Genomic DNA, 24851 nt, shown 5'->3' on the forward strand with positions numbered 1-24851 from the left:
TGCAGGAGAATCTGCTTCAGTCCGCTAAAAAACTGAAGCTTGGGAGGAAATTCACCTTTCAGCAGGACAATGATCCCAAGCACAAGGCCAAAGCAACACTGGAGTGGCTCAAGATCAAAGAGGTGAATGTCCTACAGTGGCCCAGTCAAAGTCCTGATCTCAATCCCACTGAGAATCTGTGGCACAATTTGAAAATTGCGGTCCGCAAGTGTCGTCCAACCAACCTGAAGAACCTGGAGCAAATCTGCCAAGAAGAATGGGCTAAAATCACTCTGACACTGTGTGCAAAGCTGGTACATACTTACCCCAAAAGACTTAAAACTGTTATTGCAGTGAAAGGTGGCTCTACCAAATATTAATGTGTAGGGGTTGAATACTTATGCAAGCAAGATATTTCAGTTTTTATTTTTCTTAAAAATATTTCCCAACATAAAACCAATGTCACCTTACAATAACTGATTTTGAGTTTAAGTGTTTTAAAAAAAAAAATGTGTCCTTGTCTTAAAGTCACATGGTAAACATGGTAGTCATAGTATTATACGCTTGGTTCAGTCCCCAGATACTTATGAAACGGTTCCGTGTACAAATATATATATATATATATATAGATATATATATAATATATATATATATATAATATATATAATTGTGTGTGTGTGTGTTGTGTTGTGTGTATATTATATATATATTATATATATATATATATATATATATATATTTAAATAAAATGCACGGCCTCCTGGTGTCCATTCTTTTCTGTGAATAACACAATTTATAAAAATTCTATTTGATGGTTTTAATTCTATAATAGTAAAACAGAGCATTGCTTGCATGACAGACCTGATAAAAGTACAGAAACTGAACTTGTATAGTATGTGTAACATACATAGAATATAGTGTTTAGGATATAATAACACATTGTAGGTGCCCATGCACATGCTCACTAAAACCTGACAACCTGTTCCCAAGATGATGTTAAAAATGTAAACTGGGAAGCTGTACAGATGAGTAACACTATGTTATGCCAGTCACAAATTATTATCCCCACTGAGTAATGCATACTCAGTGGGGGTAATAATTTTAGAGTACATTTTAGATTATTCTAGCTGTTAGTCAATTTTAGCAAAAAAATACTGCATATTACCCCAAACATTATTTACTTTTAAGTTTTTTCATTTTAATCAATACGTTAAAGACATAACATCACAATTCCAAAGCACTCTGAGTAAAACTATGTTGACCTCTGAAAGCACAGAAGTTACTTATTCCACTTCTTTGTCCAGTCTTTCATTAACATGTACACTTCACTTCTACTCAGAAGAGTACTCTCGCAAGTTCAAACATCACCTAGAACAAGAAACACTCAATGTTAGTATAAGGCCTTTTCCTGCATGTTCCGATGCTTTTTACTGTTTGTCATATGTTATGAAAGACTGAGCTCAAGAATCCAGACACCATCTATAAACAGCACAACAGTGTTTTTAGAATACCAAAGGACTTTAAGTTGAATAGGGATACACTTTGTATTTTTTACCTGTTCAAAGATTTAAAAGTTATGTCCAGAGCCTGGTGCTTAAAGACTAGAGAATGGTCAGTTTCTTTTATCCAGCAGGAAATACCCACAGTGTTAATTATTATTGCTGTATATATGGACTGCATGAACTACTGGATTGCCTGAAATTAAGCTGCTTTTAAAGTGAGCGCCAATATTTTAGGCTCAATGAGCATCAGTACTAGTGGGATAATGACACATCTAATCCAATTGGTTGAGATAATTTATGACGTGTAAAATGCCCCTGTAGAGTTTACACTGAATGCATTGCTTTATTTTTGCTGTATCTGCTGGACAATAGCATATTTTAAACACAATCACAATTACTTTCATATTTTTATTTACACAGCATGGACCAAAAATCAGATGGGGAATAAAGATGTAAACAATTCTTAGCTTTCACGCTAGAGTGTCTGACAAAGAAAGATTTGTTTTATTAACATCACTGTATCCAGCCATGCTCCCTCCGATATCGATAATAATTTCCATATCGTGATATCATGGGATAATAAAAAAGTCACGTACGCGTGCAGAGACATACTTTTTATTGCTAATACCTGTAAAAATACAAACGCAGTATAATCAAGTTTATTTTGTATTAAGATACAACAAACCCTATACATACCAATCATTGTTAGTCTAGTAGGCAAACATCACACACAAAGTGAGACGTTGTTATAAGTGACTCTGCAGCTGATGCATAGTTCACACACCCTAGTCTCGTATCTTAAAGTGCTTTGTGATGGTGGTCCACTATGAAAGGCGCAATATAAAAAAAATAAAGATTGAAGATTGAAAGTATTATTTAACCATGTTATTCCATTTATTGGTCTTTTTCTTTTCTAAGAACCTGATTAACAAATGTATTTCAAACATTCAATAGCTATAAAATCAAGAAAAACAACAAATCTACAACCTGTGTACCCTCTCTCGTATAATCTGCTGCCCTTTTTTCGATAATTTTTCACAATAGCCCTCCTCTCCAGTCCATATTTACTATATATACATACACAACTGTTCCTGCTTATAACACAGACACGGAAGATAATTCCAATTGTCCATTTAATTTCTCAGACTCGTACTATGCATGTACACCTGTAATGTGAAAACATGGCATGCAGGCAAGTTGTAGGGCTCACCTCAATAGTAATCAGTATTACAATCATCCACTCCAGCCGCAGGCCATGCTTCTCACTCAGGTGGTTCCGCATCAGGTCAGTCAGCTCCGTGCAGTGCTGGAGCTTTTCATTCATCACCTGAGGAGTGAATACAACAGTGTAACTAGACACAACACTACAGCCCCCACAATCTACTGGTGAGCTTCAAATGAAAACAACGGAAACAAGCAATTTCACATTTCACACAAAGTCCTGATAAATCTGTCTCACATGATTATGTACTGTTAAACTGGTTCAATTAAGTACTTTAGAAATACAGGACCAGAATTGCACACCCCACTGCATTGGCCATTTAAGTGACCTAGACAGTAATTTCCAGATTGTAGTGTCCACTTGGGAGCACCTTCCTTATGTTTACCTTAACTCTGCGGTTGATGCTCAGGAATTGACAGGTTTTGTCATAGAGCTGTTCCAAGTTTTCTCGGTCCCAGTAGAAGTCAGGGGTAATCAGCAGGTCGGAGCTCAGGTTTATACAGTGCCTGCAAAACAGCAAGTCCCATCAACACAGGAGGACAAAAACATCACATCATCACACCTACACTGAAGAAATAACCTTTTTTTTCAATTTTTCTTCCAATTTGAAATGACCAATTGTATTTAGGCTCAGCTCACCGCTACCACCCCCTGCACAGAGGAGAGGCGAAGACGAACACACGCTGTCCCCCGAAACGAGTGCCATCAGCCGACCGCTTCTTTTCACTCTGCAGGCCCGCCATGCAGCCAACCCAGAGCTACAGCGGAGGAGGACAACGCAGCTTTGGGCAGCTTACAGGCAAGCCCGCAGGCACCTTGCCAGTCTACAGGGGTCGCTAGTGTGCGGTGAGCCGAGGACACCCTGGCCGACCTAAGCCCTCCTCCCAATTTTGCGCCGCCCCCTGGGAACTCCCATGTACGGTCAACAGTGGAATAGCCTGGACTCGAATCAGACCTCCAGGCTATAGGACACATCCTGCACTCCATGCGGAGCGCCTTTACCGGATGTGCCACTCGAGAGCCCCTAGAAAAAAGAAACTCGGCAGTCAGCGAGCGAGCAAACGACTTCAGTAAAATCTTTCAAAATACGGTCCTTAGTGTTTTATTTGTACTAACATACACCAGTTGATGTTTTGTTTATATCCGGCTTTTCTATCCACATTATTTTACGTTGTTACTTTAACTTTGTATCTCTTTTGTATGTGGTTTCCAGGAAACCCTGGCAAACAGGGCTCCTGGGGCCTTTCTTGGTAAATATTTTGTATAAAATAATAAACAAATGAAATTCTCCTTTGAATTGCAAATGTTCTACAGCTTTTACTACTGCCCAGATTCTACTACAATTACTACTACAGCATACATACCAGTATCAAACTTTAGCAAAGTTAAATAACAGACATCAGTCTACCTAGCTAAAGGCAGTCCTCGCACTTAGGACACAATTGGTTCCTGAAAGTCTTGTTGTAAGTCGAAGCGTCAAAACGTCAAAACACATTTTCCCATAGGAACAATGTTATAAATTGGGGTTACGTTCCTGACTCTTCAGTCAGATAATATAGTTTTACAAAAATGACCCGTTATATTGTACCCACATCTCGCTGGACTGTGATTTTTTGATGTTACAGAAAATTAATCACAAAATATACTACAAAACAAAAATGCTGCAAAACACTAAAATCATTATAAAACTTTGCTTTCAGTGTTTTCTGACTGCCTAAAATTCAAACAAATCCAATTAGACCAGTGGCTCCCAACCTGTGGTCCGCAAACAACTCCCAAAATTCAGTTACACAATTCTTGCAAAAATTTCTACACAATCACACATTGTGCTACTAAAATTACTAAGCAACACAACAAATAGCTTTAACCACGTGATATAAAAATGACAAGATAGTATATAGTCTGCATTTTCCCCTTTATCTGTTTTCTTTTATTATGGATGTGTTTATAACGGGCAATACCAAGCATCGCCTACAAAGCAGCCATTAACTGAAGCATTTCTTTTTTTTTGCCAGCATTATTTAAAAAAAAAAAAAAAAAAAAAAAAAAAAAATCTACATCTAGCATGCATTGAATGCACTGCATTCTAATCTGTGCTCACTTTGTTGCTTGTGCTCATTGAACTTCAGAAAAAAATGTAATTTGGCTGTCCCAGCCTTTTCGCTCTGCATAAAAGTAGCGCGCTGCATTGAATATTCCTAACTCAGTTTGAATAACTAAATACAAATAAATAAATAAAAAACATTAAAACCACAGTTTTAGTACTTGTTATTGTCAATCTATGTGCCACAGTCTTGCCAGGGGTTTAGGAATATACAATTAATTCAATACGTTTTTGGAGAGGTTAGCTACATATAGTAACAGAAGTTAATGTGAAACAAAAAGAGGCTATATTTGTATTGTGAACTATACCATAGTGTGAATGATCAATTTCAGCTTTATGCTATTATATAGGTTTATTCAGCCAGGTTTAATATCCCACATGACTAAATGCTAAAGGAAATTCTTTTAACACTATTTCTGAAAATAATGTGTACAGTCTGTTCTTGATGCCGTCATTTTTAACCAAATTGCTTTAAATCCTGTCGACTGTGTGCCACCAATCCCGTTTAATTTACACATCGCAGCCAACCAGAAGTGGTATGTAACATTCTTGTTTAATTTTTCAAATTGCTTCCCACCCACTTCCTTTGTATTCTGGTGTTTTTTACATGTACATCGAGCGAAGTTGGCGATCACTGAGTGCAATAAATTGTGTTAGAAATGGACAGATTAATTTGCTACATGAGATAACGATTACGGGGACCACCACATATTTACTTTTACTGGACCCAAGCCCCAGTACATTATTTGTCAGAAGGTTTTGTCAAACAAAACTCTTAAACCGGCAAAATTGAGACGCCATGTATCTACAAAGCATTCAGAATGTTAAAAAAAAAAAAAAAAAAAAAGAAGAAAAAAAAAATTTAAACAAAAGAAACAGGCACTTTGCCATCAGCAACTTTCAAAACGTAAAATGACAACATTTCTTGCTGACCGTAGTGAAGATTCAAGCCCAGGAATCTCATCAAGTTAGGTACATTATATAAATACTTTACATTCTGCATGTACTTACACAGATACACATACACATTAGTTTCAAAATGCTGTTATGAAAAATTGCGTGGGAAGCGATCCGTGGGAAAAATCCAAACAACAAGGTGGTCCCTACATTGAAAAAGGTTGGGAACCACTGAACTATGCAACTAACTATATGACGTTCACAAACTCAACTGACTCTTCCGAGAATTCTATGCTGCAGTGAGAAAGTTATTTATTTGTTCTGTAACAGCTATATTTAAACAAAATATATAAAAATCATATTTTGTACACAACCTTGCCTCACTTACTTTCTTGACTAATTCATGAAAGAAATATGGACTGCAGACCTTGACTCACAGTGGGAAATCCTCTCCAGTCCATATTTACTTATATATATTATGATTATATATATATTATATATATATATATATATTAATATATACTTATATATATATATATATATATATATATATATCAAATTGATAAACTGAAAACTCTATTTTAATAATTAAAGAAACTCATATATCCACACCCTGTTCATCCCTGGCTCCCCAACAAGTTTTATCTCTGAAATTCAGCACATTATTGCCGCAGTCCACACACAAACAGAACACATACACATAAAGATGCATGCGTCAGTCTAACCTGTGGAGTCGATGGCAAGACAGCAAAAGGATTCTGTAAAATAAGTTCTCCTGAGGCAGTTACTTAAGCCTGGCAAACATATTTTGCCTCACTGAAACACAAGACTATGATGGACTTTGCCAAGGTTCAAAAGAAACACTTGCAGCAGTGAATTGTTTAAAAAAGCTGTTACAAAAAAAATGCAAAACACTTCTGTTGGTAGGTATTTGTTGAAACGTAAGACAAGTTTAAATTACACAGCAGGCTTGTTTATTTAGTTTCAAAGTAAAAAAAATAAACAAAAAAACAATTTTATAATATAACAATTTTATAATTTTATATAGAAAACTAGCAACATTTAGCTACCATTATTTAATATTAATGTGTGGAATAAATTAGTGATAATACCTTGTGATATTTCTAGCTGATAGCCACATGACTTAGTTTACAGGAGAATTGTGAGCTCTGATGGGCTGAATAGCTTATTCCCGTCATAAAATGTCTTATGAACTTGTAGCTTTGTAGTATTATTTTTGCAGTACATAAAATATTTTTTATATTTATATTTATTTATTTGGTATAACAGAAAAAGCTAGGGAAATGGGGTTGGAGGTGTAACGCATTTTGAAAAGATTTTGCTAGGTATCACTGTCAAGTAAATTTGAAAACATTCTTCTGTCTTTGCAATGTATTGTATTGCATACATCTCCAGTAAACGCTAATTTGGTTTACATTACCAGTTTCTGTATTTTATTCATGCATTTTAGACACATGCAATGGCATCTCATTTATCAGTGGATTTCTTCACCTATATCCCCCCCCCGGTGCACGGATAAACAGCGTGGGTGCGTGCGTGCGTGCGTGCGTGTATGAAAGCGGGAGACAGAGAGAAAGAGACATTGTTTTGAGGGCAGCATACATAATAAGAAATTACATTGATCATTTTAATTTGACCTTAGTGCAAAGAGTTCACCAATCTTTTGCATAACTTCTGCCCGGGTCAGCTTTACTCTTTTTCCTGATTTCAGCATCTTAAAAGAAAAAGGAAAGAAAATTAAACCATCACACATAAAATTAGCAAATTACACCAATAATAAATAATAACACTCTCTCCCTTAAAACCTGCATGACATTACATCACTTTGAGCCTGTTCTAAAGCAGCTAAATAAGATACGATCCAATCTATTAAAAAAAGTTAGGGTTTGTTTACTGTAGGCCTTGATCTCCAGACCTTTACTCGCATACAGTATATGCAGTGCATGAATACTTGTACTCACTTTAGCAAAGCTAAACCATGTTTATCTTTAAATGTATGAAAAGCAGTTGACATTGTGTATGCAAAAAAAAAAAAAAAAAAAAAAATTATGGCACACCACAAATTCCATTTAAATAAAAAAATAAAATGTACTCTCACAAACAAGATTAGCTGTTGATAAGTGTAAATCACTATGTAGCAGCCTATACTGGGATCATACAATCATCAGCTGGTTGTACTGCTGGAGGTGCTCCTAGCCTTGGAGCAGTTGGAGAGCACTGGAGCCTAGCAACCAATTTTGGTTCCCATGGTGATTTTCTTTTCCAAACCAAAAAAAACAAAACAATTATCCCCACCTTCTGTGGCAGCTTTCAGCACAGCACAGTATGTACTTCTTTCTCAGTACTTAATAAAAATTCCTCACAAAGACATAGGTAAAGAAGCCCTGAATACATTCTGTATTAATTGCAGGTTGTTTAAGCAGTTGTTTTTGATGAAGAAAGACCTCTCCTGCAGGCAGTAGCTTTGTTGTGTGTCCCTGGTCTTACCTCAGGAATTGACTGAATAGACTCCACAAAGTTATCAAGCGACACCTCCCAGATTGCTAACTTCACTAGAAAACAGACCAGAAATAGTAAACAGCAGTTAAAAGTTGGGATTTTTACTGCAAAACAAAACAGAACCAACTTGAATAGGAAAGCTTAAGCACGAGGATAAATAACTATGTAGAGTTCATGGGGATGTATGACTATTACGGGAAGAAAAGCATTTTTCCTAATCTCAACTATACTAAGCTTGAGAAGTCACGCTTGTCATTCCTGTGGATTACTGTAAAGCCAGGGAACAAGTTCTGGCAGATACTACCTACAGATATGTTAGAGATGTACTGATTACAATATGTTAGGACTAATGAAATAACAAGATGTTAGTAGTGAGCCATTTCCAAGCTTCAAATAAACTCCATACAGTATCTGAAGTGGGTTTTGCTGTTTGATATGTATATTTTGACTGACCGTTTACCTATGTAAGGACAGTTTAACTCTCTTTCTCTGCCCACACATACAGAACTATACAAATGAGAATGGTATCTATGTGTGGGGCAGATCTTAATACTGTGCCCTAAAATTTGCTATCATACCAACATTCAAGGTTATTTTTTATTATCCGTTAAAATGGTGGAGAGAAAGTTCTGTGATAGAGCAGGTATGAGTTTGTAGGTCAGCTGTATGGAGATCTGCTGATGCTGAGAAAATTAAAATATAACATGATGCTCATTATCTCAATGTTTACTTTTTAATAGCTGGTAGTGATCTAAAACCTTAATTAAAATACATTAAAATAAATAATTTCTTACTGAAGTAACTGAATATTGTACTGTATGATAAAGTTTTAAAACATAATGAATAAACATATCTTTATCAAATACCATGCACAGTTGTGTGACACTTTTCCAAGCCCTGAGCAGTGGCCAAACTGACTAATTTCAAATGTTCTGTTTCCTCCAGGGCTGCTGTTACTGCATTGCTGTAATACAAAGACTTATCATCTCCATGGTTACCACAGTACTGACTATCATCAGATTCCTTGAGAACATAATGGTTTAGTCTCCCAGTGTTATGTCTAATTCTGAGTAGTACCAGTGCACATCCATGTGTGTAAACACGCTTATACACAGCCTACAGCTGTAAGCTTTGTGCATTTCCCTTGCAATTCAAATACAACCATATGAGCAAAAGGAGGTGGTCAAATAATAACCTACATTTTTTTTACAACCAAACATGCAACCAGGTAATCTGCTGAGGCAATCCAGTATCTACAGTGTTGTTCAGCCTCAATTTCACTGCCAATTGCAGTTGATGCAAAAGATGAAAAAGGTATACTGCAGTTTTATTCATCTCTCAATCACAGCTTATGAGGTAACACTTACAATGCATCAAACTGAGAAACACCTGTCTACCTGTCTATCCTATCTATTTAGGATAAATACAATAATCATGTTAATGTGGGCAGTTGTTTATGTTACTTTTTAGTATATTTGTAATTATAATAACTTTTAGCATAATTGTAACTATATTTGTAAGTGAACAAAATAGCATTGAAACACTAATTTCAGCAAATAATTCTGCTGTAATTGCCATTTTAATTATTATTATAACTGACCCCAGCTCTGGTGTTTTAATACTCAGAAGAGATAAACACACCTGACAGTGAGAGTGCATTTGAGAAGGCAAACTTCTCCAGCACTGCCTGGTCAGGTTCTAGCTCCGAGTTCAGTAGAATATCTCCGCGATGCAACTTTGAGTTTCCTCTGGAATGAAATACCACCTTAGTTTTTGAGATATACCTGCTGTCATCATAATATTGTCCATCAAGGCGACTTTATTTCTCATTTAATATATTTCGGAGCACGTGCATGGTAAAGTAAATGGGAGGTGCACAAATACAAGTGCACGGACTGTTCCTAGAATTTCCTCAAGAGGTCCCCTCTGCACACTTTTCAAAAGTGCAAGTCTGAATGTAAGTTATTTAGAATAGCCATTTTAAACAAGGAATCTATTCCTGTAGAGACTCTTACAGAATGATTAGGAGCAAAACATTACAATATTGCAATATGTAATATACTGCAATATGACAACATAGGTCTACCACAGATTTGAACAGTAGAGGGTTCTAAATGTTGCCTGTATGTACACTTCCATTTACCTGCTCTGTGTTTAATTTGTTTTCTTGCTGAAGTGGAAACGTTATCAGAGGAGAATGGGAAGTCACAATAACTTACTCTCCTACTCTGTAGTTTATTTCTTCATTCTCCCAGTGAACAAGAGCAACTTCATAGGGCTGGATCTCATGCTTTTCCAAGATTCGCATCACATGTTTTGTCTAAAAAAAAAAAAAAAAAAAAGAACTAAAAACAGGAAGTCACATTTCAGGGACACACTGCTCTGGCAAAAGTTGACAAGGGATTCTCTCTGCCTTTGACTTTTCAAATCTATATAACCTATGATATACAGTCCACACAGGACTGTCCAAAAGGCTCCCCTAGACAGCACAACAGAGCAATGACTGATTTGGATGAAGAACGTAACTGACTTTTTCTTAATTACATTTGTTTATTAAAAAAAGGAAAGAACAAAACACTTGCCATATAATAGGCTGCACACTTAGCACAATATATAGTACATTCAATCATTTACATCTTTCTCGCGCCTTCCAGTAAAAGTGAAAAATCAAAACAGTATTATGACAACAGGCTGAATCAGAAAATACATACCTCAGGGACCTAACTTTCAAATAATCTTTGTGTCATTGCACTGCATTTCATTAATTTAATTTGATGTCTTGCTATTGGGTTGGATCGTTTGGGCCACAAACAACAAACAAACTACATAATTACCTCTACAGTACTGCATAATTCTGTCACTGTTAATTACATTCCATCAATCACTGTTTTAAAACAGCCACAAAATAAATCTCTGTTATACATACTGTTTTATCTTCCACATTCCAGAACACAACAGACCCCTCCCTGTGTCAGTAAAGAAAAACATTATTAACAAAGTTTTGTGAATATGTTACAAAGAAAGTGGTTGTACCTGGGTGGTTAATCACTTGGTGGAGTGGTAACCTCTTTGATAAACCTTTTTAATAAAAAGATTCAACCTACCTGAAAAAGAAGATTATTCCATGATCGTTTGGTTTTGAAGCCATTTCAGTACAGACAACAAGAACATTTGCAGCATCTGGAATTAACACACACAAACTTAACATAACTCAACACATTTCCTTTAAGAAATGACAACACATTACTGCATCTGAAATAGGTACCAGTAAGTGAAAAACCATCAGCACATAAGGTCTGTGGAGACACTCAACTTCAGCAATTGTGCTGACTGTTGTGACATAGAGGTTTTTATCCATACACTTGCATTTAAACAGAAAGTGTTTCTCCTTCATTATGTTGACTAGATGTGCGGATTTCTGCAGCATGGTACTGTTCTCTCTTTAAATATTGTCTTCTAGCACTGGCAGCCTGCTAATGACAGAAGAGCATTGTAAACTTGACCATTATGAAAGCTATTACTACACTAAACTTACCTCTGGGCAGGTCTGTAATTTGATAAAATCCACTGGCCACCAGATCATGGCACAATGTTGCCAGGTGATACTGATCTGCTGTTGCGTAAGCTATGCACTGCATCATGTCCTGTACAAATATTCAGTCAAGAAAAGTAATAATCCAATGGTACAGATCATTATTTTGTTGAAATAATAATTGATTTGAAAAAAGTGAGTACTTAGTATTGTACAAGTAAATAATGGGTCTGGTCAGTAATAGGCACAGTTCATTTTGTATTAACGTTAAAATAAACTTAAATTCTTTCTAGTGGAAACATCTGTCAAAGAGTTTTAACGGTTTCTTTTAGTATTGTATTACAACATATACTACCATTGATTGCTTTTTTTTTATTTGGTAATTTATCAGATCAAAGTCTAGCCTTCCAATACATGGAGACAAGCAGTAGGTCAAAAACAAATAATAAAACATACAACAGTACTTTTGTGCACAAATGCAGGTAAGTAGTTGTGATCATGCATTTGGTTGCAGGATGATTGTGTTTTAAGTTATTTGTCAGCAAAAACATATGTTTACACAGGGAGTTGTCAGCTGGTTAAAGGCTGCTACTTATTGCACTGAATTATGCGGTGAATTCTGGAGAGCTTGGCTCCACCCTTGCAAGACTCTTTATACTGCAGTCATGTACCTCTGTTATTTCTAGAGGGGGTTGGTTGGCTCTGGATGGCTGCTTGGTCCTTGGTCCCTTTGGTAGTCTCTTCCCTGGCAGCCCTGCCTGTTTCGTAACCAGCCTGGTCCCTGTGGGTGTTGAGTAAAACCGCTCCAGTAATCCTTGGTGCCTTGTGGAATGGATGCATGTTTGCCATTTATCCGACAAACTAGCTGAAAAGCCCCCATGAGTATCTTTCTGGAGAGTGCCAGTGAATGCGTTGAAATACCGTTGCTTGATGCTGGGTTGTGAAAAATACCTCTTCACTTTGTGTAACTGTGATGTGTTTCTCTGTGTTAAATGTACTGCAGGACACAAGGAAGGCTGGGTGAGGTTCCATTGTTGAGCCTTCTGCTGTCTACAAAAAGTCTGCTTGCTCCTGGCTGGACCCTCAGTGAATAGTCTAATGAAGGCTGTTTTAACAGGGAAGTGTTGAAAACACGTTCGGAGGACTGGTATTCGAACAGCCATCGTTTACCTGCAGTGGTGGGGACGTAAAATATTATAAATGAATACTGTCAACTGCAACTATGTAAACTTGCACAAAGTCCATTCTTACTGAAATTGTAGAAGTATTTAGGTTACTTGAATATAAATACACATGATCGTTTAACATGCACTGAACTGTGATGAGCTGAAAAAGTACACTTTAATAAAAAGTTACCATACCTACATTATTCAATGCGTTCTACATATTAACTAAAGTTGAAAGAAAAATTATAATAAAAGAATTCTCTTTGATGGGTTTGCTTTGGCGCTAGCCAAATAGTTTGTATTAATTATTACTGAAGAGTGTTGCTCCAGAGCAGACAGGTCAAGGTCACTCACTGAAATGTGGGGGTACATTTTCCAGGTCAAGTGATCTGTGTACATTGCATTAAATAAGCATGGTTATTACCATATACACAGTGTCATTTGGTATATGATGCAACTGCCTGGAAAGATCCAGTAGTTAATTTACACAACACAAGCTGTCTAAGTTTATAATACATCATACAGAGGTTGGATCTATTTTGACCTTGACATTATTTCTTACACATTATTTTGGAGTTTCTCTATATACGGTACATGTATTTTAAAAGATACATTATGATTTGCTTTAGTCACTATTAGTTTACGTTAATCACTATTAGTTTACGTTAACCACGTTAATCTTCGCATGTTATAACTGCTGCGATGAGAATGATCAGTGTAATACAATATAAAGAACTACAGTAAAGGACTCTGCATAGCCCAGTTAATATTATAGAACTGAGTAATGGCATCGGTACCTGTTTTTGTCCTTGATAAAGTAAGTTATTTGCTGACCACATCTGTCAAAGCCCCATGAATGATGTTTCGCAGTTTGCATTCCCAGTTCACTAGCAGTCTGTTACTCCTGTACTTGCTTTTTCCGTATTCTGCGCTTATATTATTATCAATAAAGTTTTATTGAAATATTTAGTTTTTCACTTCCTGGTTGTAAAGATGGCTTCTCAGGTTGTGCAGCAAGCGGTTCCCGACTCTCTTTCTGCTAAATATAAAGGGTCTGTTTACTAAATGCTTGGATTGTATATGTTTGCTAAATGGCTTGTACGGTATCTAATTTCTAAAGCGATGCTCAATCCATGCATATTTCGTTCAGTCAGGTGGCTGGAGGGGTCAGTAACTCAACGGCTGGATATTGTGTTTTTATGTATAATTCCTAGTGGTGGTTGTATTGCTAGTCACGATTTTGCTACGTATTCCTTTGTTGCATTGTACAGTTTAACTGTCATAAACTATACAGAAAAAAAGCAAAGAAAACTAGTAACTCTTGCAGACCAGTAATGTTAGTAATCGTATCAGTAACAAATAATATTTGTAACGTGATTTGACCCACAGGCCAAGACAAGAGTCGTGGTAGTCAGTACAGTTTATATAATTTGTCGTTTATCATTCAAGATAACGTACAGCGTATACATTGAGGCTTGCCCTGGCTCGTATACGGGTTCAGATTTAGGTTTGATGTAGGCATGAAGTAATCTCAATCCAGTTACAAACAAAATAAACCACCGATTGGTTCAAGGACCCTGATTTAGTACTAATATTGGCCTTTCCCTTACCATAAAGACACCAGCAAAGTCATGGTATTACTACCGTACCAGCCCATATCAGAGCACCAGCATCAGCGTCGGAAGGAATCTATTACCCGAAGCTCTTTAAGTTTGTAGCAAGTGCTAAGAAAACAGTTTGGATGCTATTAAACTTTCAACAGTCAGTTGCTTTAAAACAGAGTTTTAACCAAAACCGTCTACTTTTTTTCTCAGAAGATAATCAAGACACCAGAAAATTAATAATTTGTTTATTATTATTTATTATAGAACCTTTGCATATTTAACCATCAGAGACAGACTGCCAACGATTCTGACAAAGGTTATTGATACAATCCATCGAAATAAAAACAAGTTCTTTGAAGAGCATGGAGAGGTAAGGAATCTTTTTTTAATATATACTGAGCATCAAAAGAAACATATCACTTATATTTGAGCACCAAAAGAAACTTATCACTTTTATTTGTATAAAATTCACTACTGAAAAATGACAAATTCTGTTTTAGAGCAGGTGCAGTGACTTTATTGTGCTGATTAACAACTGAAATCCACAAAGATGCTGCAAAATGATCTGTCGATCTTGGGCAGGTGTTGTGATTTGGTCTCTCAGTTCGTGGCCTGTCGTTGCCCGAGTGTGTCTGGTGTCTGAAATCACTCCATAGCCAGTGTCCAATCAACTGTCTCACTAATTAGGTGATTAAGAGCATATGCTTCAGTTATAGTCACTCAAGCATGTCATGGTCAAGGATGAATGATCAAGTGATTAAAAAGAAACCAAAAACAGTTTGTCAATGTCCATCATTTATATACATTATTTTTTTCAAAAATAAATGTGTTATAATAATGGTAAGTTTCCTTTGATGCTTAAGAGACAGTATTGTATACTGCCCTTTGACAGGCAGTGTTGCCTTTAAACAGGGATCACAAAAACAGTCGTCTTAGAATCCAAAATGAACAAAATCAGCAAGGTTTATTATAGTGGTCTTACACTACAGCAGAGATCTGTTAACGTTTCAGATTTTTACAGAATAACATGATACTTACATCTCTCTTTAGATATATTCTTATCCATGTAAATACCTAATCCATATATCATATGTGTTACATCTGCTTCTTATTGTAATTGTTATTCTTATATTTTTTAAGCTGGACCTCTGAAAACAGCAGCATCTGCAACAATTTTCAATTTACCTATCAATCAGCAACCTCCATGGTTGCAAGGGAAACTATGTTTTGATCACACCCACTCCGTAAAAACAAAGTAACAGGTTAACTTTAAACTTGTTGTAAAGATACTGTAGACTTGTAATTTTCTCAGTTTTTCAAAACTTCATTTGGATGTATGCAATATAATGTATAATGGTCATTTTTTATTATTTATCTTTGTTAATTTGTATTTTTTTCATGAAGTCTGAGAATGTATTTGCAACATAAAATAATCAGTAGAAGAATGCAAAGTCTTGTTTTTGATATTTTGATACTTCCAGTAACTTGCTGCAGTTGACTAGAGTCTGAATGTAATCCCCTTTAAAGTTAAATATGTGTGTATGCCAAAAAAAAACGATTCTATAGGAGTTCTTTGTGTGTTTTAATATTTGCCAACTCACTGCAGTTGCTTTTTGTAGGAGGGTGTGGAGGCTGAAAAGAGAGCAATTTCCCTCCTTTCCAAGTTACGAAACGAGCTACAGACAGACAAGCCAGTACTTCTTCTGAGTGATGGGCTCCCGGACATGGAGCAGTGGAACCAGTATGTAGAGAGGCAGCAGGCATTACTGGATGTGGACGAGGCCCCCAGCTGGTTCAAGTCACCTTGGCTGTACGTGGAGTGCTACATGTACAGAAGAATTGAGGAATCTGTGAAACTTAAGTAAGTATACTTCACAGATGTTTTACGAGTCGACTGCAGTATAATTTGTCGAATGTGCTTTGCCTCAACTGTTTCCAGTTCTGAATCCAGTCAAGCATTTTTCTATTTGAGTTGAAGAGGTTCGAAAAACAAAAGCAGTATTACATTGAAAAGTGGCAAATGATATCCCCAAGTCCTCTGCCAAAAGCTTGTATGTTGTATGAGAAGTTCATGTGATAATAAGTTAAACGGTTGTTGGTTCTTGGATCAAGAACTTTCTTTACTGAACATATTGTTGTTTATTTTAATTATGGACTGATGGTAAAAACATGTATTGTCATAAAAATTTAAATGTATTTGAGTAGTAACTGTACACATGCTGGCTATTGATCTTTTCAAAACATGTTTCCTAAAGAGAATCTGCTAAATCTCAGTTACTTTTGCGGGAATAAATTAGGATTATTTTTAAAGACTGATGTTATTTTTTCTGATTTCAGTCCGCCGATTTGTGACTTTGATGTGTTTGAGGAAGGGAAAACTCAAAGCTTTTTTGAGTCTCAACAGGCCATAATGGCGATTTGCACTTATCTACAAGGTCTGCATAAAAACATGGAAGATCTGTCCGAGGAGCAGCTGTTGGAGCAATTTCTGAAACTGGTGCAGGTATGTGCATTAAGTTCCCTGTTGTGTCTTTAATGCAGAGCACTATTTAAAAATAACTTATAACCATATTGGATAGGGATCAAATGAATTGCATCGAAAAATAAGATATTAATTTATAAAGTAGTATTTAATAATTGTGATGCTTACATTTTGTCTAGCAAAAAGGAAGGTATTTATGTATGTCTGTGTTTTAATAGAACAGTAGAACATCTGTGTCCTTTTCATTCAGAAACTTCAGACTCACTTTTCCTGCTTTGTAATTATTATTGTCAGGTGTCCTTGTGGGGAAACAAGTGTGACCTTTCCATTTCTGCTGGGCAGGACAACTCCCAAAGGTCCAGTCCAATAGATTCCCTAGAGACTCTGAAACATATGATCTTGGTAGATGATTCAAGATTGGTTTGGTCAGTACTAATGAACAGCAGGGCGGCAGGCGGTCCTGTGAAACCCGTAGCAAGAGTGGACATCGTCCTCGACAATGCTGGCTTCGAACTCGTCACAGACCTGGTCCTGGCCGACTTTCTGCTGTCTTCCAAACTTGCTTCGGAAGTCCACTTCCATGGGAAGTGCATACCTTGGTTTGTCTCCGACACTACGAGAAAGGATTTTGAGTGGACGATGAGACAGGTCCAGTCAGCCAATCATAAATGGATGTCCAAGTGTGGCTTTCAGTGGCAAGGCTACATGAAGCAAGGTACCTGGGTGTACCACGATCATCCTTTCTGGACTCTTCCTCATGAGTTTTGTGACATGTCTAAAGATGCTCCTGATCTATATGCCAAGCTCCAGAAGTCTGATTTAATATTTTTCAAGGGTGATCTGAACTATAGAAAATTGACAGGTGACAGAAGGTGGGATTATACAGTCTCTTTTGATAAAGCTTTGCGAGGGTTTCAACCAGCACCGCTTTGCAGTTTGAGAACATTGAAAGCAGATGTTCAAGTGGGTCTCAGGCCTGGGCAGGGTGAAAAGCTGGCTGCTACAGATCCTGACTGGATGACCAGTGGAAAATATTCAGTAATCCAGTTCAGCAGTCCTTACAAGGAATAGTTTATTTTAATTGAGAGTTGCTTATTGTTTACTAAGAGGTATTGGCAATTTGTCATTGGTATTACAAAGTGGTAATAACGTGATTTGGCTGTAAGTTTCAGAAATAATTCTCAGTTTTCTGTAGCTCCTTTATTCTGATCAATTATTTTTTGATTGAGCATTAAAAGGTCAATTGTTATGTTTAAGGGTCCACTCATTACTCGCCAAAGCTTCCTAAACTTCATTTGGCCTCTGCATTAATTAACTGTTACCTCTGAAACATGGATCTCAGATTAAAATGTTCTTGCTTATAGGGGGGAAGCTGCATGCTGCAAACCCAAGGAATAGTTAAGTAAGCGGTGACTAGTCAGTGATAGATTCTAAAGTTTAAATTTAAATTAAATGTTCAGTTCATAATTGACAGACTAAAATAATGCAATGGAAAACCAAGGTATATATTTTTTAAACCTTACAGCCCTAGTAACTAACACTTAAAGCTTTTACATATGTCTTAATTTACTGGCAGATCTTAAGATTCCTAGGGTTATTCCTTCTGATAACCAGGGGATAGTTGCTGCTACAGTTGATTTATTAAAATAAACTGTTAACTCCAATATTGTACTGGAAGACATTCTTAACTTGTTCTAAGTATACAGTTTTTCTCATTAAAGACAATTCACCTGCGTAAACACAGGTGATAATCTGTACAGCTGCATTCGTCCTAAAACAAGTTCTGTATCTGGATGAGCATGTATTGGTTTTATCAGTTGCATGTAAACGCACAGGTGCATGCATTATTAAATGTTTACAGGTTATTAAAATGCTGCCCCTTGGTGTTTAATCTGTCATGTTTCTATCAACTTCTATTTAGTTTGAAGTCATCTGTGAAGGGTTACATGTGGGTTATTTTAATTGTAGTACAAATTTAACACATTTATTTTTGGTGCAACTTTGCCATTTTACTAGGAGGAAATAGCGAAATGTATGTTTTAATTTTCACAAGCAAAATAAAGGCACTTCAATTTTACTGCTGTTGGTGATATGTAAAGGAAACAATGGAGCATTTAAAGAACCACACTTAAGGTCGAATGTATTACAGTCTTTATATTTTACATACACCTAACTGTTAAAAACACACTTTGACAAGCTACACTCACATTCATAACATGGTTATGTATCTTTGGAACCCAGTCCTGAAATGAATTAAATGAAGACATCATGGGATACTCTCTCTAAGCCTGGAAATATTAAATAAATGACTACCATTTACAGGGCTTATAAGAACTGTCACCCTCTTTTGGTAGGAGTGGATGCAAAAATAAAAGTTTGATGTCATTTTGTCATGTATAAATCAGACATCTATGTTAAGGTCCATACTCTACATGTCAATTGAAACGATGAATAAGGAGTAGGTCCAATCCTGAGAAAATGAATTTCTTGATATAATAATTTTGATTTAACAAATTAATTAAAACAATTCTCATCTTTTTACCTGTGGAACAAGTTTGTCCCCTGCTAAAAAATCCAGAAAAAGTTGCAAGTGTTTTTTTTTTTTTTTTTTTAACTGATTTCCAGCTACCCAGCAGGTTTATAAAAAGGTGTAAAGATTAAAATTATTATTATTATTATTATTATTATTATTATTATTATTATTATTCAGCAGTGTTGACAGGAATCATGTGGCTTTATAATGTCACAGTAAAAAAAAAAAAAAACCAGCTTAAGCTCTTTGATCAATATTAAATCCTTTGATCACATTTGTATCTACAAATTACAGTGGATCCCTCAGGATGGATGTCGATATGAAGTAGTAACCTCAAGTCTGCAGGATGTAACAAGTTGTATAGGATTTGTTACATGCTGTCAGCACACACTGGGCAGCAACCAGTGAAGTGCTTTCGGATATCTGACCCAGATAATCTGTAGTACTCATAAACGGGGTATCATGCATTCATTGTGCAATGTGGTGAAAAAGCAATACCATTTTTAAAGCACAGTGAAAAGGATCAAAGCTCTTTGGCTCCACCCTAAATAACCTATTCAATATTCCTGTTTACGTGTTGCTTAGGAACTGGCTCTAACCCGGCAGCGCTGCTGGCACACTAGTAGATTCTACAGTAGAAAACTTGGGCTTTTCTGAGAATATCAGATCTTAACAACAGTGATGAAGCTAGTTAAACATACAACAATGAGTAACCATCGGCAAGATTCAGCATCAAAACGGATCGATGTTGGCAGAAACGATGCATTTCGAGCATGACATCTCCCCGACGTCATCAAGCAACAGAGCTGTAAATGAGATGAGTTTTCTTAAACACTGGTCGTAGTTTAATTTACTAATTTAGTCATGATTTCATAAAGTAAAGTTTACCCATATAATTGTTTTTGTAATTGTATTGTTTTCTTCTCAGCCTTCATTAACAACGTGGGCAACAGAAACGCTATGTTTTTTCTGCAAACTAAAAAACATACATTTACGATGTTCACAGCTGTATACGAATAATTAATTAAAAAAATAATACATACCTTCTGATAAAACCTTTTTTTTTAACCACCTTGACCTTAATGGCAAAACACCCAGCAGCAAAAAAAACAGTTCATTATAGTGATACTTAAAACCTATTCCAAATACAATGTACTGACGTGTTAATAATATTAATAAATAATGATAATGCAATTCATTAATGATCTTTGAACGTATTTGCATATCAAATGAACTTTTCCTTTACGGTTTACAATGTGACCCAGTTCATACTACCTTTTATTTAAGCTTATCTAGTGCACTTACTAAAAGTATTAGCAACAAGGGCTGTTCAAAAAAGTAAAGTAGGCTTGTCCCTATCAATGCTTTATTGCTGAGAAACAGGGACTTTAGACACTAGCATTGATGTAACCCACAGCACCAAGCAGTATACAGTATGGTTGACGTTAAGGGGTTAATTTGATCAACCTATACCTATGATAATGGACTGTACCTGTCTTTGAAAGATCTGTTTGAAAATCCAAACATTAACAGGGAATTGCTTTAGGATTAGCCAAGCACCAGTCAAACTTTTTGTTATCTTCGTCTCTTCCCTTTTGCGAACTGTAAGCTTTATACTGTGTAATAAAATGGATATTGAAGTTACAGTTATGTGTTTTTAGCTTCAAGATCAGCTTAATAAGAACTAATATTGGCTGTTACGACAGGCAGTTATTTGCATTTAGGAAAAAAAAATTAAAACTCATTGTAAAGTGCCCTACTGAAAAAAGATGTTCACAGATTTAATAAATAAATAGGGTCCACTACAGTAGTTGCAAATTTGTATTGACCTAGCATCATAACATTAGTTTGCACTCCATAGGATGTGTGTGGCATGACACTTCTCTGTCTGGTGGTAAAAATTATTCTTGGGTTGCACTGGGTCCTTCTGTTTAACACTGTACCACGACACCCAGAAAAAAAGTGTACACTTCAAAAGTTTGTATGCTTTGCACTATAGAAAATATGATTTTTACAGATGTTATCAAGTTCCATAATTCTGCATATGCAGTTCCTTAATAAGTTTTTAATATACATGTTTTTTTGTTTGTTTTTTGTTTTTCTAGAAATGCAAGTAAACCTGATTATCAAAAGGTAAGTGTGCTGTTTACAGGATGGGTTTTTGCAAATTAAATATGCACCCCTAAACCGCTCCCCACCAGGAGAAATTTTTTAAAGGAACCTACTGCTCTACAGCTCTGTGTCATCTTTCTTAATAAGTAGTGAATTTAATTGAGAAATCAGCTATAACAAAAAACTGTCTGGTTTCACAGACTGATTATGACTAATCTTGGACTACCTCACCTTATATGGTAATATTGTGTAGATCAAAATTAGTGACGATCTCCTAAAATCTGATCCAAATCTAAAATTGAAATAGAAGATACATTTTTATTACAGGTTCAGCAACATTAAAGTCCACTGCTTGACATTGAATCATGTTTGCTGTGATAACATATGCTGTGTATTCAAAAGCTTTCCTTAGAACAACAAACGTACAATAAAACTCGAACGGTCCTTAGGTTCAAACACAAAATGAACATAGGTGTGTCTCTAGAGTTCTGTACATACGTAGAAGTCTTAGAAATACATAGTATATATATATATATATATATATATATATATATATCATTATATATATATATATATATATATATATAGAAATTCTTTTTGCAAAGTTGCACTGTTGAGTTTACATATTATTTTTCTCTTGCAAATCCTCAATAGTGTTATGATCATTTCAAACAATCACTTACTCTCCAGGTTTCGCTGGAGAAGCTGATCCAGGGCCACCACTCCCATGCCGTGGCCTGTCTTGCCTGGATAACTCCCGGGAGCAAGTCAACCAGGACTTCACAGCCAGATACAACCATGCCAGGCGAACTCTGACAGCAGCTTCTGCTGCTGACACATTTCACAGTGCAGCCACCTGAGGGCACCAGAGGCTCATGCTTTGGTTTCAATTGCTGTCTAATTCTTTTAACAACATATTCTTTTTATAGTTAGGTTGTTTAATTAAAGCATTTTATACTGTTTTTTATTTAACAATCTGGACAATAAGATGTTATTGTGTTGTGTTATGGATGGCAGACTCAAACCCTATGTATACCCATTGAAAACCTCTGGAATGTGATCAAGAGGAAGATGGATGGTCACAAGCCATCAAACAAAGCCGAGCTGCTTGAATTTTTGCGCCAGGAGTGGCATAAAGTCACCCAACATCAATGTGAAAGATTGGTGGAGAGCATGCCAAGATGCATGAAAGCTGTGCTTGAAAATCAGGGTTATTCCACCAAATACTGATTTCTGAACTCTTCGTAAGTTAAAACATTAGTATTGTGTTGTTTAAAAATGAATATGAGCTTATTTTCTTTGCATTATTCGAGGTCTGACAACACTGCATCTTTTTTGTTATTTTGACCAGTTGTCATTTTCTGCAAATAAATGCTCTAAATGACAATATTTTTATTTGGAATTTGGGAGAAATGTTGTCAGTAGTTTATGGAATAAAACAAAAATGTTCATTTTACCCAAACACATACCTATAAATAGTAAAACCAGAGAAACTGATAATTTTGCAGTGGTCTCTTAATTTTTTCCAGAGCTGTGTGTGTGTATATATATATATATATATATATATATATATATATATATATATATATATATATATATATATTTTTTTTTTTTTTCAGCAAAGTAGTATGAGAAATCTGGAAGGTGGTCACTGTAATGCTTGTACTGTAGTATAAAAACAGTATTTTATATTATTAAAAGAAGGGTGATATTAAGTGCCAAAAGGTATTTTGTCATCCTGGGTTGGCTATAATCACATAATTGCCAAAAGTGACTCCTCCTGGTAGTTGATATGGTTGTGAGTTTACAAATATCCAGTCTTGCACACTTATATGATTGGAACCCAAGTATGTCCTAAACAGGGAACTTGATCTAAACAAGTCCTTATCCCACCAACCTTACATTTGTAAATTAGTTGTAGTGCAGATCTTTAACTTCAACATTGTTGTTTGTGTTAATAATGAAGTTTAACTTGTGTATGAATAAACATACAATTCAATTAAGTGAATTAAACATTGATTTATAAATCAAACGATCAAATAATGAATGCATTACACACTAATTAATATCAAACCCTATCACAAACCTTGATATATAGTGAACAAGCGCTTATTTTTTTAAAGATCACTGCGAAGGAAAAGAAAACATTTTACATAAAACATGCAACTAGTAAACAATAATAAACAACTCCCTTACCTGGTTTTATCTACTGTGTCCAACAGGCTGCCAGTACATCTTTCTAGCTGGTTATATATATATAGTCAGCACCACTTTATCGTGAATAAGAGATGACCTTGAATAATGAGATGCATTTGAGATGACCTTAGTCACACGTTTTTGTTTCTAAATGAAAAGAAAAACATTGAAACCACATCACATTATGATTAAATGTTAAATACATCATTTAAAATACAAGCCAATTTTTTTTTTATATGTTAGCCTTAAGGCAGAATTCATGGGCCAGTAGCTGGGCAGCAGTTACATCATTAATTAAAGCTATCATCATTATTAACCTCTATTTAAACCTCAATCTCACACTCATAGACTGCTCCTGATCAAATAAATAGGTTTCACAGCAGCCTCAGATCTTTGCATTCTTCATCTGAGCCCGCCGAAGCCAGCCCTATCTTCGGCTCCATCTAAACTGCTTTAACACTCAAAGACCCTACGCTGTACAGCATGCCATTGCACACTGCCGATGGTAGTCTATCCTTTTCAGATCTGCCCACTGTTGTAGCAGGCAAAAGTTGCTTTAGTTTACCGTTTAAATCTGCATCTACCCTCCTTCAGAGCTTCCAGCACTCCGGCTTGCTTCCAATACTCAGATCGTGGCAGCCATTTCCACTTGACTTCCTCACCAATTTAGTTGTATGTCAACTCATCCTTTCAGATACTACAAACATTAATACATGGTGAAAGATGTGGTAAGAGACTGGAAATCTGTCTTGATTATGAGTTAAGGAATTCCACTATTAGGAGAATGACTGGAATTATGAAAACCAAATCTTTGAATGTGAGTTTACCTTTTCCATTCCAAGCAAACATGATAGTAGCAAACCACTGATCGATCCAGTATTAAGTAACACATAGGATGGTCTCACCACTCTTGTCTCCAGAACCAGCTTTCTCCCCAATCATTTCGGATCGAGCAGCTACTTCCACAGGAAAAATCAACATCTATCTCCATCTAATCAAAAA

At 35.9% G+C, this 24851-nt stretch overlaps 2 protein-coding genes and 1 long non-coding RNA gene across 6 annotated transcripts; 2 read left to right on the forward strand and 1 right to left on the reverse strand.

Annotated features, from left to right (window-relative positions):
- Positions 1-737: 737 nt before the first annotated feature.
- On the reverse strand, positions 738-13837 carry LOC121316961 (required for meiotic nuclear division protein 1 homolog). 2 transcript variants are annotated; one of them, XM_041252389.1, is made up of 12 exons: positions 13720-13837; positions 12428-12926; positions 11760-11868; positions 11329-11404; positions 11151-11190; positions 10444-10544; positions 9866-9972; positions 8213-8277; positions 7363-7439; positions 3089-3209; positions 2692-2808; positions 738-1347 (listed from the first exon to the last, which is right to left on the reverse strand). In XM_041252389.1, exons 2-12 carry the CDS (start codon positions 12917-12919, stop codon positions 1315-1317), a joined length of 1338 nt encoding a protein of 445 aa, XP_041108323.1. In that variant the 5' UTR covers positions 12920-12926; positions 13720-13837; the 3' UTR covers positions 738-1314. The 2 variants fall into 2 exon arrangements, with proteins under 2 accessions (XP_041108323.1, XP_041108324.1); XM_041252390.1 differs by lacking the exons at positions 738-1347; positions 2692-2808 and having other exon boundaries at positions 3121-3209; positions 7343-7439.
- A 71-nt stretch (positions 13838-13908) lies between these two features.
- armt1 (acidic residue methyltransferase 1) lies at positions 13909-18879 on the forward strand. 3 transcript variants are annotated; one of them, XM_041252391.1, is made up of 5 exons: positions 13909-13974; positions 14791-14896; positions 16146-16387; positions 16864-17029; positions 17303-18879. In XM_041252391.1, the coding sequence occupies exons 1-5, from the start codon at positions 13916-13918 to the stop codon at positions 18077-18079; spliced, it is 1350 nt and encodes a 449-aa protein (XP_041108325.1). In that variant the 5' UTR covers positions 13909-13915; the 3' UTR covers positions 18080-18879. The 3 variants fall into 3 exon arrangements, with proteins under 3 accessions (XP_041108325.1, XP_041108327.1, XP_041108326.1); XM_041252393.1 differs by lacking the exon at positions 13909-13974 and adding an exon at positions 15667-15781 and having other exon boundaries at positions 14810-14896; XM_041252392.1 differs by lacking the exons at positions 13909-13974; positions 14791-14896 and adding an exon at positions 15291-15788.
- Positions 18880-20176: 1297 nt separating this feature from the next.
- On the forward strand, positions 20177-22751 carry LOC121316519. The gene is made up of 3 exons (XR_005950407.1): positions 20177-20349; positions 21647-21674; positions 22344-22751. It is a non-coding gene; the product is annotated as an uncharacterized LOC121316519 (long non-coding RNA).
- Positions 22752-24851: the final 2100 nt, after the last annotated feature.

This window comes from Polyodon spathula, chromosome 6, assembly GCF_017654505.1.
Source record: "Polyodon spathula isolate WHYD16114869_AA chromosome 6, ASM1765450v1, whole genome shotgun sequence".
NCBI classification, from domain to species: domain Eukaryota; kingdom Metazoa; phylum Chordata; class Actinopteri; order Acipenseriformes; family Polyodontidae; genus Polyodon; species Polyodon spathula.

Excerpts from the sequence above, each read along its gene's own strand:
- armt1 (XM_041252391.1), top strand. The coding sequence starts at position 13,916 with ATGGCTTCTCAGGTTGTGCAGCAAGCGGTTCCCGACTCTCTTTCTGCT. Across the intron at positions 16,388-16,863 it reads GAGGAATCTGTGAAACTTAA|TCCGCCGATTTGTGACTTTG; the intron begins GTAAGTATACTT and ends TTCTGATTTCAG. Across the intron at positions 17,030-17,302 it reads AATTTCTGAAACTGGTGCAG|GTGTCCTTGTGGGGAAACAA; the intron begins GTATGTGCATTA and ends TATTATTGTCAG.
- LOC121316961 (XM_041252389.1), bottom strand. The coding sequence starts at position 12,919 with ATGGCTGTTCGAATACCAGTCCTCCGAACGTGTTTTCAACACTTCCCT. Across the intron at positions 10,545-11,150 it reads GGAATGTGGAAGATAAAACA|ACAAAACATGTGATGCGAAT; the intron begins GTATGTATAACA and ends TTTTTTTTTTAG. Across the intron at positions 1,348-2,691 it reads TAATACTGATTACTATTGAG|GTGATGTTTGAACTTGCGAG; the intron begins GTGAGCCCTACA and ends TTCTTGTTCTAG.